The 15,567-nt window shown below is 49.0% G+C and overlaps 1 protein-coding gene across 1 annotated transcript; it reads left to right on the forward strand.

Annotated features, from left to right (window-relative positions):
• Positions 1 to 834: 834 nt before the first annotated feature.
• Positions 835 to 13,696, forward strand: RAB33A (RAB33A, member RAS oncogene family). Its single transcript, XM_003262316.3, has 2 exons — positions 835 to 1,471; positions 13,111 to 13,696. The coding sequence occupies exons 1-2, from the start codon at positions 1,079 to 1,081 to the stop codon at positions 13,564 to 13,566; spliced, it is 849 nt and encodes a 282-aa protein (XP_003262364.1). The 5' UTR covers positions 835 to 1,078; the 3' UTR covers positions 13,567 to 13,696.
• Positions 13,697 to 15,567: the final 1,871 nt, after the last annotated feature.

A 15,567-nucleotide genomic window follows, 5' to 3' on the forward strand; every position in this document is an offset into this window, starting at 1 on the left:
GAGCTTATGCCATGTCCCAAGATCCTCCACCTGGGCCAGTAATGGCTAGCCCCGTAAACAAAGTCCCCTTTTGCTGGAATTGCCACCACTAGCTTCCCCCCCTTCTCCTAGCCTCTGTGTGGCCCTCTCCCGCGGCGGGCCTTCCCCATTGGCCAGCCAAACACAACCGACTGCGGCAGCCAATAGGAGCCGCTCTCCTGAACATTCAGAGGATGGGTGCTCGTGGTGTGATAAGGGGATGTTGGCGCCTGGTACGCGCCCCCCTACATCTGGCAAGTCTGTGACAGAAACAGTTACACCCCCTACACACGCACACGCGTGCCCGCTGGCTCCCTCCTCTCAGCTGTACAGGCCCCGGACAACCCACTGCATGTCTTGGCAGCGTCCTCCCAGGCTGTCTGGGGCCCGCGAGTGCACCTGCTCACTCAATAAGACAGAGCATCCTTTTATCCCAAGGCGCGGGTTGGGTAGAGGGTGGGGGTAGAGGGGACGGGGTAGCGGGGACCAGGAAGGCGCAGCTCAGCTGCCCGCTGCTCCCGAGGTGAAAGAGGTGCCTCCGCCCCGACCCCATCCCCGCAGAGTTGCGTTGCTCCAGGGAGGCCGAAGTGATCCAGTGATGTCTTAAGGTGCAGCTCTTTGTCCTCCCCAGCTGTGCTCCCTGCCCCCTGACCCCGTGCGCTCGAGCCAGTGGGGGTGGGGAGCCCGAAACCTATAACATAAATGATGGCAAGGAGAAATAAGTCTATCCCGGGGTAGCGTGTGCCGCTGTCCCCACCCCGTCTCTTTCCTCCTGAGGCTTCTTCCCTCCGGTCCGTCCCGGGGGTACAGGCAGGGGAGGGTGTGGGCCGAGGCGCGGCGGCGGCTGGAGCAGCGCGGTAGGGTCCTCGCCAGAGCATCCGGTCCGAGGGCGCACACAGGCAGAAGGCTCGCGGCTCGTCCACTCTCCTCCCTCTCTCCTCCTCTCCTTGGCTTTTGTGTTGGTGCCTCCGAGCTGCAAGGAGGGTGCGCTGGAGGAGGAGGAGGGGGGCCCGGAGTGAGAGGCACCCCCTTCACGCGCGCGCGCACACGGTGCCGGCGCATGCACACACGGGAGGACACACACGCGCGCACACACACACGCACAGAGCTCGCTTGCCTCGAGCGCACGAACGTGGACGTTCTCTTTGTGTGGAGTCCTCAAGGGGGGTTGGGGCCCCGGTTCGGTCCGGGGGAGATGGCGCAGCCCATCCTGGGCCATGGGAGCCTGCAGCCCGCCTCGGCCGCTGGCCTGGCGTCCCTGGAGCTCGACTCGTCTCTGGACCAGTACGTGCAGATTCGCATCTTCAAAATAATCGTGATTGGGGACTCCAACGTGGGCAAGACCTGCCTGACCTTCCGCTTCTGCGGGGGTACCTTCCCAGACAAGACTGAAGCCACCATCGGCGTGGACTTCAGGGAGAAGACCGTGGAAATCGAGGGCGAGAAGATCAAGGTGATCCAGGGGGTCAGGTCCAGGAAGGGTGGGACCCGGGAGGGGACCTCGCCCGAGGCATAGCTCTAGCTGTTGTCATCGTCCAGCGTCCAGCGCGTGGCGGTTTCGCCTCTTACTGAGCCGAGGACCCTCGGCCCCTCCTCACCCCTTTTCACCTTTCTCAGCGGGGCCCCGTCCCTACCTCACTCAGTTTTTTAGGGCGGTTGAGAATGGGGTTGCATTCTTACCCTTAGCCCCTGCCTGACAGGTCCTGCCAGGAAAAGCATGTTGGATTCCATCCATGACCCCTACCCCGAGCAGCGGCACCTGTGGGCAGAGGGTGGCAGGAGGCATCTCTGGGTCCTAGTCTCTGGGATGGATCCCAAAGCACTTTACACATCCTGATGTCTCTTCTACCGCTTGGGTGCTGATAGGCTGCAAAACCTCACTTTGGCTAAACCTCAAGGCGTTAGAGGGAAGGAAAGGATGGAAATCCACGGAGAATGAAAAAGCTGCTTTATTTTAAATTGCAGTTTATAGTTAAGATTAGGGCTGAGTAGAGATGGGGGTGGAGTGGGGTGGTTCTGGCAGAAAGCCATGAGCCCTTTTAAAGAAATTGAGGCAGGGTCCAGCCCTTCGTAATAGACAAAACTTGTTGTTTTGTAACAGCCCCCCTGGAATGATATCTTCTTTACATGTCTGGGGTATCTCATACATGAACTGCTCCTTATTCATTCTGTTGGTATTGTCTTCAGAAGGTCTTTGTAAAAATGCAGTGACTTAACCGAGGGCCAGGGGAATGATCAATCCTCCCCCTCCATGAGTTTATGTAATAGGCTAAGTGCAAATATTCTTGTCTGACCATTTGTGCTCACCTTTAATTCAGAAAAGGTAGAAACCTGATATGACAGGAATATGTCCATGTGCAGGGGATGGCCGGAGGGAGGACATAACAAGGGCAACTTCTTGTGTCAGGGGAGCAGAGGGGGGCCTCTATAAAGGCACGGGGATCACTGAAGGCAACTCCTCTAGGCTCACAGCCGGCCTTTCCTTGAGCGTATGGTTGGACCTTAGACAGAGTCAGGGGTGACAGTAAGCCTCCTTCTTGCTGGTCCAATGGCCAAAGTGACCACAAGGCCCCTCCTCTGAGTGACGTGGAGAGATAGGGCTGAGTAACCGATGAAACTGATGAAACACTTGAAACTGTGCAAGGCTCCTGACTCCTTGATTATTAAAATCAATGTGTTCTAAAAATGGCTTCAGAAACTGGGCCAACGCACCAGATGTCAGGAAGATGGACAGCTCAGTACTGATAAGGGACAGCCCCAGGGTAGGAAGATAGAACATTATTTTGAAATCGTGATCTTTTTTGCCCCTTGAATTTTGGAGGGAAATTACTACATTTCCTTTTAAAGTCAAAGGCGGTATCTGTCTCTGTCCTTTCCTGGGGCTGTTGACATTTGCTTGGTTAAGACTTCCTCTAGTGTGTCTAGCTTCTTTAATGTAAAGCTATAAGATTCTAGAATTTCTAAAACATGCCTTTGTAATCCAAAGTAGAAATATCTTTACAGATGGGCTCTTAAGCCTCAAAAACCTAATGCTCTCATTTGCTTAAAATCAAGTGCTACAGTGAGCCAAAGAGTTCCCTGGATTTAAAAGGTGGGAAATAAGTCCATCTGAAATTTAGATGGAAAAAAATGAAGTGTTTGGGAATCTAAAGAAGGAGGGAGGAGGAAGCTAGAAAGTGAGGGATGACAGATGAACACGAGTGGAAGAGTCACCACCCAGTGGCCTTGAAGGAATTTTTAAACCATTCCTTCTCTTCTAACACCCCAGTACTTAGCCAAACTGGACTTTACAGTCTCTGGCAAAGATTCCAGACTTTTTCCCAGAGGGCAAAGCCTGTGACAGTGTGACTCACTAGAAACAGAACTCAGCACAACACCACGTGCAGATAAGTGCTTAATACAGGCTTTTTTGGGGAAGATGATATTTTCAAGAGGACACAGCCTTGTGACACTGCTCATGGAGGAGTCCTCTGAGGGCAGATTCCGAAGGAGCTCAGAGTGGCGTGTGGGAGTGGGGAGATGGTGACCCTGCTTCTTGTAAAGCTGCTACAATCTCAGGACCAGAGCTGGCAGGCGAGAGATCAGCATGTCTGTGGGAAGATGGCAGAGCCTGGCGGCTAGCACGTGATCTAGATAGGAGAAGATTTGGCCTCGCACTCTGGCTAGCCTGAAGTTGTTCAAGGAATACATGCCAAAGCCATGCTTGGAGATGACTGCCAAGGGCTTCACCCTTTGCGAGAGAGAGAAAAGTCCAGTGTGACAGTCCGAGGTCTGGCCTAGACCATGGCCAGCAATAGAAGGCTTTTGGGCTGTAACATACCAGCCCTTGTAGGAGAGTGGTAGAGAGGTCTCAGCCAGCTCTTCTCAGTCTAAGAGCAAGGGTGTGGCCTCTTCTGGGCTGCCTGCCTGTGTCCTGGGGTAGCACATACATGAACCCCTGCTAGGGACAACTGATTTGGTGTAGTTAGAGCCACACTGTAATTAATTATCAAGGCCATCCCTAGGGTATTGAAGCCCTATTTGCTGTCTCCAATCATTATGTTCCCCACCCTCACCCCATCAAAGCATTTACAATTGAGTCCTGGTGAACTCAATTGTATGAACACCAAGAAAAGCCTCCAATGAGCAGGCAATAATAATAATAATAATAATAATAATAACTATGTATTGAATAAGCAAAGAGCCCAGGCTAGGCACTTTACATGCATTATCTTATTTACTCCTCACAGCAGCTTTATGAAATCAGCACTATTGTTATCATTCCCATTTTATAGATAAGGAGACGGAGGCTAAGAGAGATGAAATAACCCAATGGCACATGGATCTGAGCTTCAGTCTTTGACTCTTGAGCCCAAGCACTTCGCCACCTCACTATCCTGCCTTTCCTGTTACAGGGCCACGATTTCAACCCAGATTCAGAGACCGTGCCCTTTACCACTGCATTTCACTCTACAGGGCAATATTCAGTCCCCTAGATTGGGGAGCTTGACAGGGGGAGATAGAATGCCAGGCAGCCAGTCTTGCTCTTTCTTCTAGGCCAGGGACTTAGGGTTATGGCCCAAGGCCCCAGGAGCCTTTCAGATGTCTCCTTCAATTTGTGTCCAGAACACACAGAACTCAACTGGGTTTACTTTTTTTTTTTGAGAGGGAGTTTCACTCTTGTTGCCCAAGCTGGAGTGCAATGGCACGATCTCAGCTCACTGCAACCTCAGCCTCCTGGGTTCAAGCAGTTCTCCTGCCTCAGCCTCCTGAGTAGCTGGGATTACAGGCGCCTGCCACGATGCCCAGCTAATTTTATATTTTTAGTAGAGATGGGGTTTCACCATGTTAGCCAGGCTGGTCTCGAACTCCTGACCTCAGGTGATCCACCTGCCTTGGCCTCCCAAAGTGCTGGGATTACAGGCGGGAGCCCTGGGTTTACTTTTTACACCTTGATTGTCTCAGCTCAGGTGTGAGATGCAGAGAATGTTCAAAAAAAAAGAGATGTTACAGATTCTGTAATCTAGTGTCCTCCTCTTGCAGATAGGAAACTGAGACTCAGAGAGGGAAAGTGACTTGCCCAAGATCACACAGGGCCAGGCCTAGAACTCATGCCTCCTAATTCCCTTTCTGGTGCTCTTTCCACACATCATGCTGCCTGGCTTAGAGGGGCACAAAATCCTCTCTCCAGCCTAGCTCCATGGTCCATCCAACCCACAAGGCCATCTATGACAAGAATCCAGAGGGACGTCATAAGAGATAGCTGACAGTCTTTCCTGACATCAGCCTAGGAAGGGTGGAGGAATCCCCCAACCCCCAAAGGAAGAGTGGAGCTTCCCTTAAATGACTATGATGTGTCTGTCACCTACAGATGTAGCTAAATTTATTGAGTCTGTCTCCTAAATGCATTGGAAAATGCCGAACAGGGGTATGTGTGTGTGTAGAGAGGGAGGGTATGTAGTAGAGGGGAGGCTAAGAAACTAATTTTTGAATCATTCTTTGTAAATTTGCATGGAAGCTGCACTTCTGTCTATAATAATTTGGTTCCTCCCACAGGCTGGGCACTCCCTGTGCCCCAGTCCTGGGGACAAGACAAACTGCAGGTCAGCTGTGGCTATGGGCAGGTACAGCTCAGGACTGTGAATTTCTGTTCCTCTACTGATCACTGGGGGAGAAAAAAAATACCTTCCTGTGTTACATTATCAAGTGGATGGAGGCTGAGCTAAGTGTTCCTTGGAAGCTGCCTGCAGTCAGAATGACATCATTTCTTCCTTAGGGCTTCTGAGCTTCTATCTTCTGCCAGTTAGCTTAATGGTTAATTATCCATCAGTGTGAGTTTCTCTGTCTCCCTTGCTGCTTCTTTCTGTGTGTGAGTTTCTCTTTGTCTCTGTCCTCCTTTGCCATTCTCTGTGTCAGCTTTGTGTGTGGATCTTAGATGCAGATGGGACGGTCCAGCTAGTTGAAAACAGGTTTCTTTTAAACTTTTCCCATCATCCACTGGGGCATGCTCCAAAGGTTACAGATGTATTTGTCTCCTTTTTTTGCACTTCTACCCTCCCCCATTGGCCTCCAACAAAAGGACATTCATGCCTCATCTATAGAAAGATGCCAGTTATGTTTCCTAGGGAAAAGAAATCCCCCTGTCAGCTAAGAGCACATGCGGTGGTAGGGGCGGGGCTTGCTGAAGCTCACCCAGAAAACAGTTCAAAAGGTTAGATATCTCTTTGGCAGTTCCCCACACTGTGCCCCTCCGTCCTCCAGCACCTCATCAGTTCGGGCCTGCCCCCGGCCACCCATGGCATATTGCCAGCATTCCTCTCTCCACCCCCTCCCCACTGGATGGCCTTTAGCTCTGTCTCACCTTCGAGAAACCAAGCTTTCTGTGATTTCCAGGAAGAGAGACCAATGGACCCAAGGAACCATACCGACAGGAGAGGGCTTGATGGCCTTTCTGAGACCAGAGCAACAACTAATATTTGCAGAGTGCTTGACATTTTCCAAAAGTCCTTTCTCATGTGTTATTTCACTGGATCATCCCAGCAACCATAGGAGGATCAAGGTCCCATTGTAGAGATGAGAAAAACAAGGCTCAGTTCAGGGAGGTTAAAAGACTTGTCTGGCATTTACTCAGCTTCTGAGCAGAAGAGCTGGGATGCTTGCTGCCTTTCCAACAGTGCTTGCTCAAGTTGTTGCCTATCTAGACTTAATGGTGGAGGTTTCAGGCCATGAAAGAAGGGAGAGTGTAGATTAGGCACTGGGTCACATACTTACAAGGACTACTAATCCTCACAGCATCCCTACCTGATTACTATTGTTATCATCACTTTCCAGATGAGGACACTGAAGACAGAGAAAGTAACTTACCTAAGGACACCTAACTTATCTAAGGACACCTAACAAGTCATGTACTAACATGACTTGGGCCGAGATCTGCACCCAAGTTGATTTGACTCCACTATACCCCATTGGCCATCTGAGAGAAACAAGGATCTGGGGTACATGTATGTGGCTAAGAGGCAGTCTTCACCCTCATCCACTGTATGGATGTAGTGCCCACAGGAAAGGAGGAAAGGGTGAGAGGACAGGCAGCTGCAAAAGAGGAAGGAGATGCTTTCACTGCTTGGCGGGGGCCAGGGGTTTATGAAGATGCTGAGAAAGGAACACCTAACTCTCAAACAAAATGAGATCACTGCTAGGTAAGGTGGCTCGCCAGCACTTTGGGAGGCCGAGGCAGGATGATTGCCTGAGCCCAGGATATCCAGACCAGCCTGGGCAACATAAGGAGGACCCCATCTCTACAAAATAAAAAAATATGAAAATTAGTTGGGTGTGCTGGTGCATGCCTGTAGTCCCAGCCACTCGGAAGGCTGAAGAGGGAGGATTGCTTGCACCTAGGAGGTCGAGGCTGCAGTGAGCCATGATTGCACCGTTGCACTCCAGCCTGGGTGACACAATGAGATCTTGTCTGGAAAAAAGAGAGAGAGAGAGAAAGAGACCAGGCATGGTGGCTTACACCTACAGTCCCAGCACTTTGGGAGGCCCAGGCGGGCAGATCACTTGAGCCCAGGAATTTGAGACCAGCCTGGGCAACATGGGAAAACCCCATCTCTACAAAACATACAAAAATTAGCCAGGTGTGGTGGTGCATGCCTGTAGTCTCAGCTACTCGGGAGGCCGAGGTGGGAGGATCACCTGAGCCTGGGGAAGTTGAGGCTGCAATGAGCCAAGGTCATGCCACTGCACTCCAACCTGGGTGACTGAGTGAGACCCTGTCTGATTTTTTAAATTTATTTATTTATTTATTTATTTTTGAGACAGAGTCTCGCTCTGTCGCCCAGGCTGGAGTGCAGTGACACAATCTCGGCTCACTGCAAGCTCTGCCTCCCGGGTTCACGCCATTCTCCTGTCTCAGCCTCCCGAGTAGCTGGGACTACAGGCATCCACCACCACGCCCGGCTAATTTTGTGTATTTTTTAGTAGAGATGGGGTTTCACCACGTTAGCCAGGATGGTCTCGATCTCCTGACCTTGTGATCCACCTGCCTCGGCCTCCCAAAGTGCTGGGATTACAGGCGTGAGCCACCGTGCCCGGCGATTTTTTTTTTTTTAATGAGATCATTTCATGTGTTTAGGGAGCCTGCCTGCTGTGATCTTCCTTTCCGATGGTTCTGAGGCCACACCACTGGTTCTTCTATTTTCTGCTGCGAGCAGCCTGCTTCCTGGCTCCCCTCTCACGACAGACACGTCTGCAAAGAACTCAGGGTGGGGTTTACAAAGAGCTAGAAGGGAGCAGTGCCTGCAGTTTAAATTCGGAGCCTCCAAATAAAAGCTTCAAGGCTCCCAATAGCGTTGGAAAGACAGAGGAGGTCTCCAGCAGAGAGGGCCCTCCTGGCAGTTCCGGCAACTTGGGCGGCATACGCAATTATGAAGCCAAAGAAAAGCCAAATGGCCAACCTCACTCAGCCTCAAACACCTCACACACTCCCACCCGTGTTCCTGCTAGTGGCAGGTATTTTTAGAGTCCTGAGCTCATGGTGTTAAAGCATCTGCCACATGCCTGAGGGCTGGTAGGGATTCAGCCTTCTTCAGAGGCAAAAGGCAAGAGTGAAGACTCCTGGGGGGTGGGGTGGCGAGTGGGGATCAGGAGCCAAGTGCTAATGATATTCCTGGGCTATGCCTGCTGTCTTCCTACTGACCTCCATTCCTCCTGTGGTCTGCTCTCCCTTTCTTCCTGTTCAGAACGCCACGGAGAGGTGGAAGAAATGAAAATCTTTTCTGTCTCTTGCTTGCAGAAGCAAATCAGTCTTTGAGGACTTATGTTTTTTCTGTGTGTTCACAGTCAGATGTTCCCTCTGAAATCGCCTTGGCAGATATCTAGGATGCCAGACTGCTTGTAGTTTTAGTGGTTCAGGCCATCACTGCCTTCTGATAATGTGGCTGCTGCTGATAATGATGATGATGACAACCTCAATGACGAGTGTGGTCTGATGCAGAAAAAGACTGCTTACAGTCTTGCTGGAGAGATGCCAAGAGCACTGACGAGACAATTAGAAAACATAAATCTATTCAAAATGGTATGATGCAGACTCAAAGTGCAACAGAGATTCCTAAGAAAAGACAATTGAAGGGAAGTTGGCGAAGGTTTGAGGAAGAAGCCAGAGGCATGAGCTTAACCTTGAAGAATGGGTGAGTTTTGGATAGGGCAATGAGGGGGCAGCTGATTCTGTAGGGGAGGAGTGGACTAACATGACCCAAAGTACAGAGGAGGGAATCAACCAGGTGTAGCTGAGTAGTTTGAAACCAGATTGGGAAGGGTCAAATTATGGCAGACAGAATTCCACATGTGGAATCCATGTGATGCCACATGCAGTAGAGGGCTACAGTAGTTTCCTGAAGAGGTGAATGGCATGCTGATACAAGCAGGGATTGAGTAAAGCTAGTCAGAAAGCCAGTATTCAGAGATCGGGCACTGGGTCTCACGTCTGTAATCCCAGCACCTTCAAGGGCTGAGGCAGGTGGATCGGCAGTGATTAGGCCTCCCAACGTGCTGGGATTACAGGAGTGAGCCACTATACTCAGACTCCAATTTATTTTTATTTATTTATTTTTTATTTTGAGACGGAGTTTAGCTCTGTTGCCCAGGCTGGAGTGCTGTGGCACCATCTTGGCTCACTGCAAGCTCCGCCTCCCAGGCGCACGCCATTCTCCGGCCTCAGCCTCCCAAGTAGCTGGGACTACAGGCGCCTGCCACCACGCCCGGCTAATTTTTTTGTATTTTTTGGTAGAGACGGGGTTTCACTGTGTTAGCCAGGATGGTCTTGATCTCCTGATCTCGTGATCTGCCCACCTCGGCCTCCCAAAGTGCTGGGATTACAGGCATGAGCCACCGCGCCCGGCCTTCAATTTATTTTTAAGTTCACTTTTTTTGTTACCTAAGGTCAGGAGTTCAAGACCTGCCTGACCAACACGGCAAAACCCCGTCTCTATTAAAAATACAAAAATTAGCCAGGCACAGTGGCACACGGCTGTTATCCCGGCTACTTGGGAGGCTGAGGCAGGAGAATTGCTTGAACCTGGGAGGTGGAGGTTGCAGTGAGCTGAGATTGCACCACTGCACTCCAGCCTGAGCAACAGAGCAACAGTCCATCTCAAAAAAAAAAAAAAAAAAGCAAGCAAGTGAGCAGTGTTCAGGAGACCCTGCAATGGAAACATCCACAATCCAAAATACTTTGCTCTAGTCCAGGAGTGAGGAGAGGAGAGGCTGGCCGAGGGCCGAGGGACACAGAAATCAGAATAGAAGAAGGGTTCAATCTGAAGGTCTTGCCAGAGGAACTTGGAAGCCGTGTCAATAGAGGGAGATGACGGGGAGCCTGGACAATGAAAACTGATATTCGGAATGATGACTCTAGGGCCCTGTAAAATCTTCACTCAGCCAACAGATTCAATTATATTTACTAGATTATACTTACTGACTGCTAACTCCAAATAAAGGCTATACTTCGCTTTAAGAGCCATAGCAGTCAATTAGTGGCCGTAATCAAATTTTCTTTGATAACTGAGAATTGTATAGGGCCTTGGGACCATCATTCTGAGCATGGATCTCCCTTGTCCAAGACGTTGGATATATAAAGGGAAATAGATTGGGCTGAATGTATATCTCCTGGGAGTTATGTCTTTGCATATGTTACAGATAGCAGCTTTTTTCTTCATAATTTGGCCTTTATCCCAAAAGCTGAGATACAGAAGAAAAATCCAGTGAATTAAGTTACCTTTTACATAACCAAAAAGTGAACTTAAAAATAAATTGGAGGCTGGGCATGGTGGCTCATGCCTGTAATCCCAGCACTTCGGGAGGCTCGATCACTTGAGGTCAGGAATTCAAGACTAGCCTGGCCAACATGGTGAAACCCCATCTCTACTAAAAATACAAAAATTAGCTGGGTGTGGTGGCAGGCGCCTGTAATCTCAGCTACTTGGGAAGCTGAGGCAGGAGAATTGCTTGAACTCGGGAGGTGGAGGTTGCAGTGAGCTGAGATCAAGCCATTGCACTCCAGCCTGGGTGACAAGAGTGAAACTCCATCTCAAAAACAAAAAACAAAAAACAAATAAACCCTGAAGTAATGCACACTTGTAGAAGAAAATATGGAAAAATATTTAAAAAGAAGAAAATAAATATCACTATAGTCTCATTGCTGATAAATAGCCATTAATGTTGTGATGTGTACACTTCCAGTCTGTGCTTTGCATATGTTTATGTTTAACGTTTTTTTAAAATTTGGGACCATAGCATATGAAAACATTTGAGGCTGGGCGTGGTGGCTCATGCCTGTAATCCCAGCTCTTTGGGAAGCCGAGGCAGGCGGATCACCCGAGGTCGGGAGTTCAAGACCAGCCTGACCCACATGGAGAAACCCCGTCTCTACTAAAAATACAAAATTAGCCGGGCGTGGTGGCGCATGCCTGTAATCCCAGCTACTCAGGAGTCTGAGGCGGGAGAATTACTTGAACCCAGGTGGCAGAGGCTGCAGTGGGCCGAGATCGCGCCATTTCACTCTAGCCTGGGCAACAGGAACGAAATTCAGTTTCAAAAAAAAAGAAAGAAGAAAAAAGAAAAATTCTGTATTCTGCATTTTCACTTACTTGTATTTTGTGAGCATTTCTCTTACAATTTAGTCTTTGAAAACATTATTTTCAATGGCTGCATAATATCCCACTGTACAGATATATTTTCATTTTTATTTATTCTTTTTGAGACAGAGTCTCACTGTGTCGCCCAGGCTGAAGTGCAGTGGCCCGATCTCGGCTTACTGCAACCACCGCCTCCTGGGTTCAAGCGATTCTCATGTCTCAGCCTCCCGAGTAGCTGGGACTATAGGTATGCACCCCAGGCCTGGCTAATTTTTTTTGTATTTCTAGTAGAGATGGGATTTCACCATGTTGGCCAGGCTGGTCTCGAACTCCTGGCCTCAGATGATCCACCCGTCTCAGCCTCCCAAAGTGCTGGGATTACAGGCATGAGCCACTGTACCTGACCCCACTGTATAGACATGAACTTTACCTATTCCTTTTCTGGTGATCATTTAGGTTTTTCCTGTTTTAAAAAAATTCTCGGTGGCTCAAGCCTGTAATCCCAGCACTTCGGGAGGCCGAGGCGGGCGGATCACGAGGTCAGGAGATCGAGACCATCCTGGCTAACACAGTGAAACCCCATCTCTACTAAAAATACAAAAAATTAGCCGGGCATGGTGGCGGGCGCCTGTGGTCCCAGCTACTTTGGAGGCTGAGGCAGGAGAATGGCGTGAACCCAGGAGGCGGAGCTTGCAGTGAGCCGAGATCGCGCTACTGCACCCCAGCCTGGGTGACAGAGCGAGACTCTGTCTCAAAAAAAAAAAAAATTCTAAATAACACTGTAAGACATTAGCACAAAATTTTGACCACATCCCTATTTCTTTTGTATAGATTTCTGGAAGTGAGATTTCAGGTCCTAAGAGTTATGAACATTTTTGAGGTTCTTGATAATATTGCCAAATTGCTCTCCAGAAAAGTTGACCAATTTACATTCAGTTTTTCAACTAAAAATCTTAAGATTTTTTTCAACTCAAGATTTTCAGTTAACAATCTTAAAAACTTGACAAATCCTGAAACTTCTCTTTGTGCTTTGATAAGTCCATTCTGCTCATCTGTCAAAAAACCACTTCCTGTGTCACGGCTTGTCACTTAATTTTTTTTTTTTTTTGAAATGGAGTTTCGCTCTTTTTGCCCAGGCTGGAGTGCAATGGCGCTATCTTGGCTCACTGCAACCTCCGACTCCCTGGTTCAAGCAATTCTCCTGCCTCAACCTCCCCCGTAGCTGGGATTACAGGCATGCGCCACCATGCCTGGCTAATTTTGTATTTTTAGTAGAGTTGAGGTTTCTCCATGTTGGTCAGGCTGGTCTCAAATTCCTGACCTCAGGTGATCTGCCCACCTCAGCTTCCCAAAGTGCTGGGATTATACGGGTGAGCCACCGCACCCGTCCTGTCACTTCATTTTTATAGTGCTACAGAACCATGTTTTCTCCTCTCTGTTCATGTTCCCTTTTCTGACTCCACCTTTGGGTTTTTGTATCTTCCAGGTTCAGGTGTGGGACACAGCAGGTCAGGAACGTTTCCGCAAAAGCATGGTTGAGCATTACTACCGCAATGTACATGCCGTGGTCTTTGTCTATGACGTCACCAAGATGACATCTTTCACCAACCTCAAAATGTGGATCCAAGAATGCAATGGGCATGCTGTGCCCCCACTAGTCCCCAAAGTGCTTGTGGGCAACAAGTGTGACTTGAGGGAACAGATCCAGGTGCCCTCCAACTTAGCCCTGAAATTTGCGGATGCCCACAACATGCTCTTGTTTGAGACATCGGCCAAGGACCCCAAAGAGAGCCAGAACGTGGAGTCGATTTTCATGTGCCTGGCTTGCCGATTGAAGGCCCAGAAATCCCTGCTGTATCGTGATGCTGAGAGGCAGCAGGGGAAGGTGCAGAAACTGGAGTTCCCACAGGAAGCTAACAGTAAAGCTTCCTGTCCTTGTTGAAACCAAATGGTGTAAATACAAGATAAATTATCACTGGAGTTTTTTCTTTCCCTTTTTTCTGTGCCTGCATAATGCTGACACCTGCTTGTTTCCATACAAATTGATATCAAAATAAAATTTGTATAGATTATCACATGGCTTTTTGTCTTGCTTTCCTCCAAGACATTCCTGATTGTGATGAGTAGAAGAGGCAGTTTGCCCTACTAGAGTGATATTCCCCATGCCAGTGGCACACTCCCTACCAGCTTTCTAGGCTCTCTGAAATTCTCATCGTTTAAGTCACTTCTTCAGGAGTAATTCATTCTCTCACTCAGTGTAATCAGTGGGCAGAAACACCCGGTGGGGTTGGGACACAGGCCAGATATGCTTTTCCAGAGAGCAAGTGCAGGTGGAGTGATACAGAAGTCTTGAAAGGAGATGTGGACTCATCAGTATTTCCTAGGTTCCCTAGATATGTGCCTTGAATGTCCAGATAGACTACTCTCTCCCTATTTTCCAGTTTAAAAGTAAAAAGTATGGCCAGATGCAGTGGCTCATGCCTGTAATACTAAGACTTTGGGAAGCCGAGGCGGGCAAATCACTTGAAGTCAGGAGTTAAGAGACCAGCCTGGCCAACATGGCGAAAACCTGTCTCTACTAATAATACAAAAATTAGCCAGGCATGGTGGCACATGCCTGTAATCCCAGCTACTTGAGGGCTGAGGCAGGAGAATCACTTGAACCTGGGAGGCGGAGGTTGCAGTGAGCCAAGATTGTGCCACTGTGCTCCAGCCTGGGTGACAGAGTGAAACTGTGTCAAAAAAAAAAAAAAAAAAAAAAAAAAGGAGAGTTGGTCCAATGGGCCCGATTACTTCCAGAATAGTTAGATTCTGCTTCCTATTTCTCACCAATCAGTCTTGAACCCTAAGGTTGTTCCGACTGTGACCCCCACCCCCATCCTTTCTTGGATGGGCAGGGCTCAAGCAACAAATATCTATCATGTCCCCAGACCTTTGCTAGGTGCTAGGGAAGAAATGTTACAAGAGGACACATTCTCTATGTTCAGAGACCCTGTGATCTAGTTGCAGGAATGATGTACACACTGAAACTACGTGCAAACAAAAACTAGACAACAACATCACCAAGTGTGAGGTTGTGCTATGGGAAGTGAGAGCATTATGTATTCAATATTGGGGAGGGCTCACAGGAAAATACTTAGATTTGTTTTGTATGTTAAATAAAGTGTAAGGTTTAGATTGGTAAAGGAGAGGGGAGTGGGCAAAATCAGGGGGGCAGGAATGACCTTGGAAGTTGGAATAGAGGACAACTGGGGGTCTGGCCCAAGGAGAGCTGAGCAGTGCTAGTGGGAGCCAAGGTTGGGGAGGGCTTGTGCATCAGGCAGAACAGTTTGGAGACTTTTTTTTTTTTTTTTTGAGACAGAGTCTCGCTCTGTTACCCAGACTGGAGTGCAGTGGCGCGATCTCAGCTCACTGCAACTTCCACCTCCCAGGTTCAAGCAGTTCTCCCTGCCTCAGCCTCCTGAGTAGCTGGGATTACAGGCACCTGCCACCACGCCCAGCTAATGTTTGTATTTTTTAGTAGAGACAGGGTTTCACCATGTTGGCCAGGCTGGTCTCAACTCCTGACCTCAGGTGATTCGCCTGCCTCTGCCTTCCAAAGTGCTGGGATTACAGGCATAAGCCACCGCACCGAGCCCGGACTTACTTTCTGAGCCAATGAGAGCTCTTGGTAGTTTTCCAGCAGGAGAGTCCTATAGTTATTTCTCATACATCTGGTCTTATTATTGATATGAAAGTTCCTTGTCCAATTGTGAAAGTAACTAAAAGTGGCTAGTAAAGGCTTGTCTACAATAGCTCCAGGTGGATTTCTTTGCATGAAAGATGGTGTGCTCCTTTAGGGGTCTCTTGTTGGAATCCCGCTGTGAGGGGATCTCGGGAAGACAGCTCCTGAACACTTTCCTCTGTTAGGCACATGGAGCTCCGCTCCTAGACAGCGAAGGGT

The sequence above is a fragment of the Nomascus leucogenys genome, chromosome X (genome assembly GCF_006542625.1).
Source record: "Nomascus leucogenys isolate Asia chromosome X, Asia_NLE_v1, whole genome shotgun sequence".
NCBI classification, from domain to species: Eukaryota; Metazoa; Chordata; class Mammalia; order Primates; family Hylobatidae; genus Nomascus; species Nomascus leucogenys.

Bases quoted from the DNA above. Each gene is read 5' to 3' on its own strand.
- RAB33A (XM_003262316.3), top strand. From the start codon at position 1,079: ATGCACACACGGGAGGACACACACGCGCGCACACACACACGCACAGAG. The intron at 1,472-13,110 runs GTGATCCAGGGG...TGTATCTTCCAG, and splicing joins TCGAGGGCGAGAAGATCAAG to GTTCAGGTGTGGGACACAGC.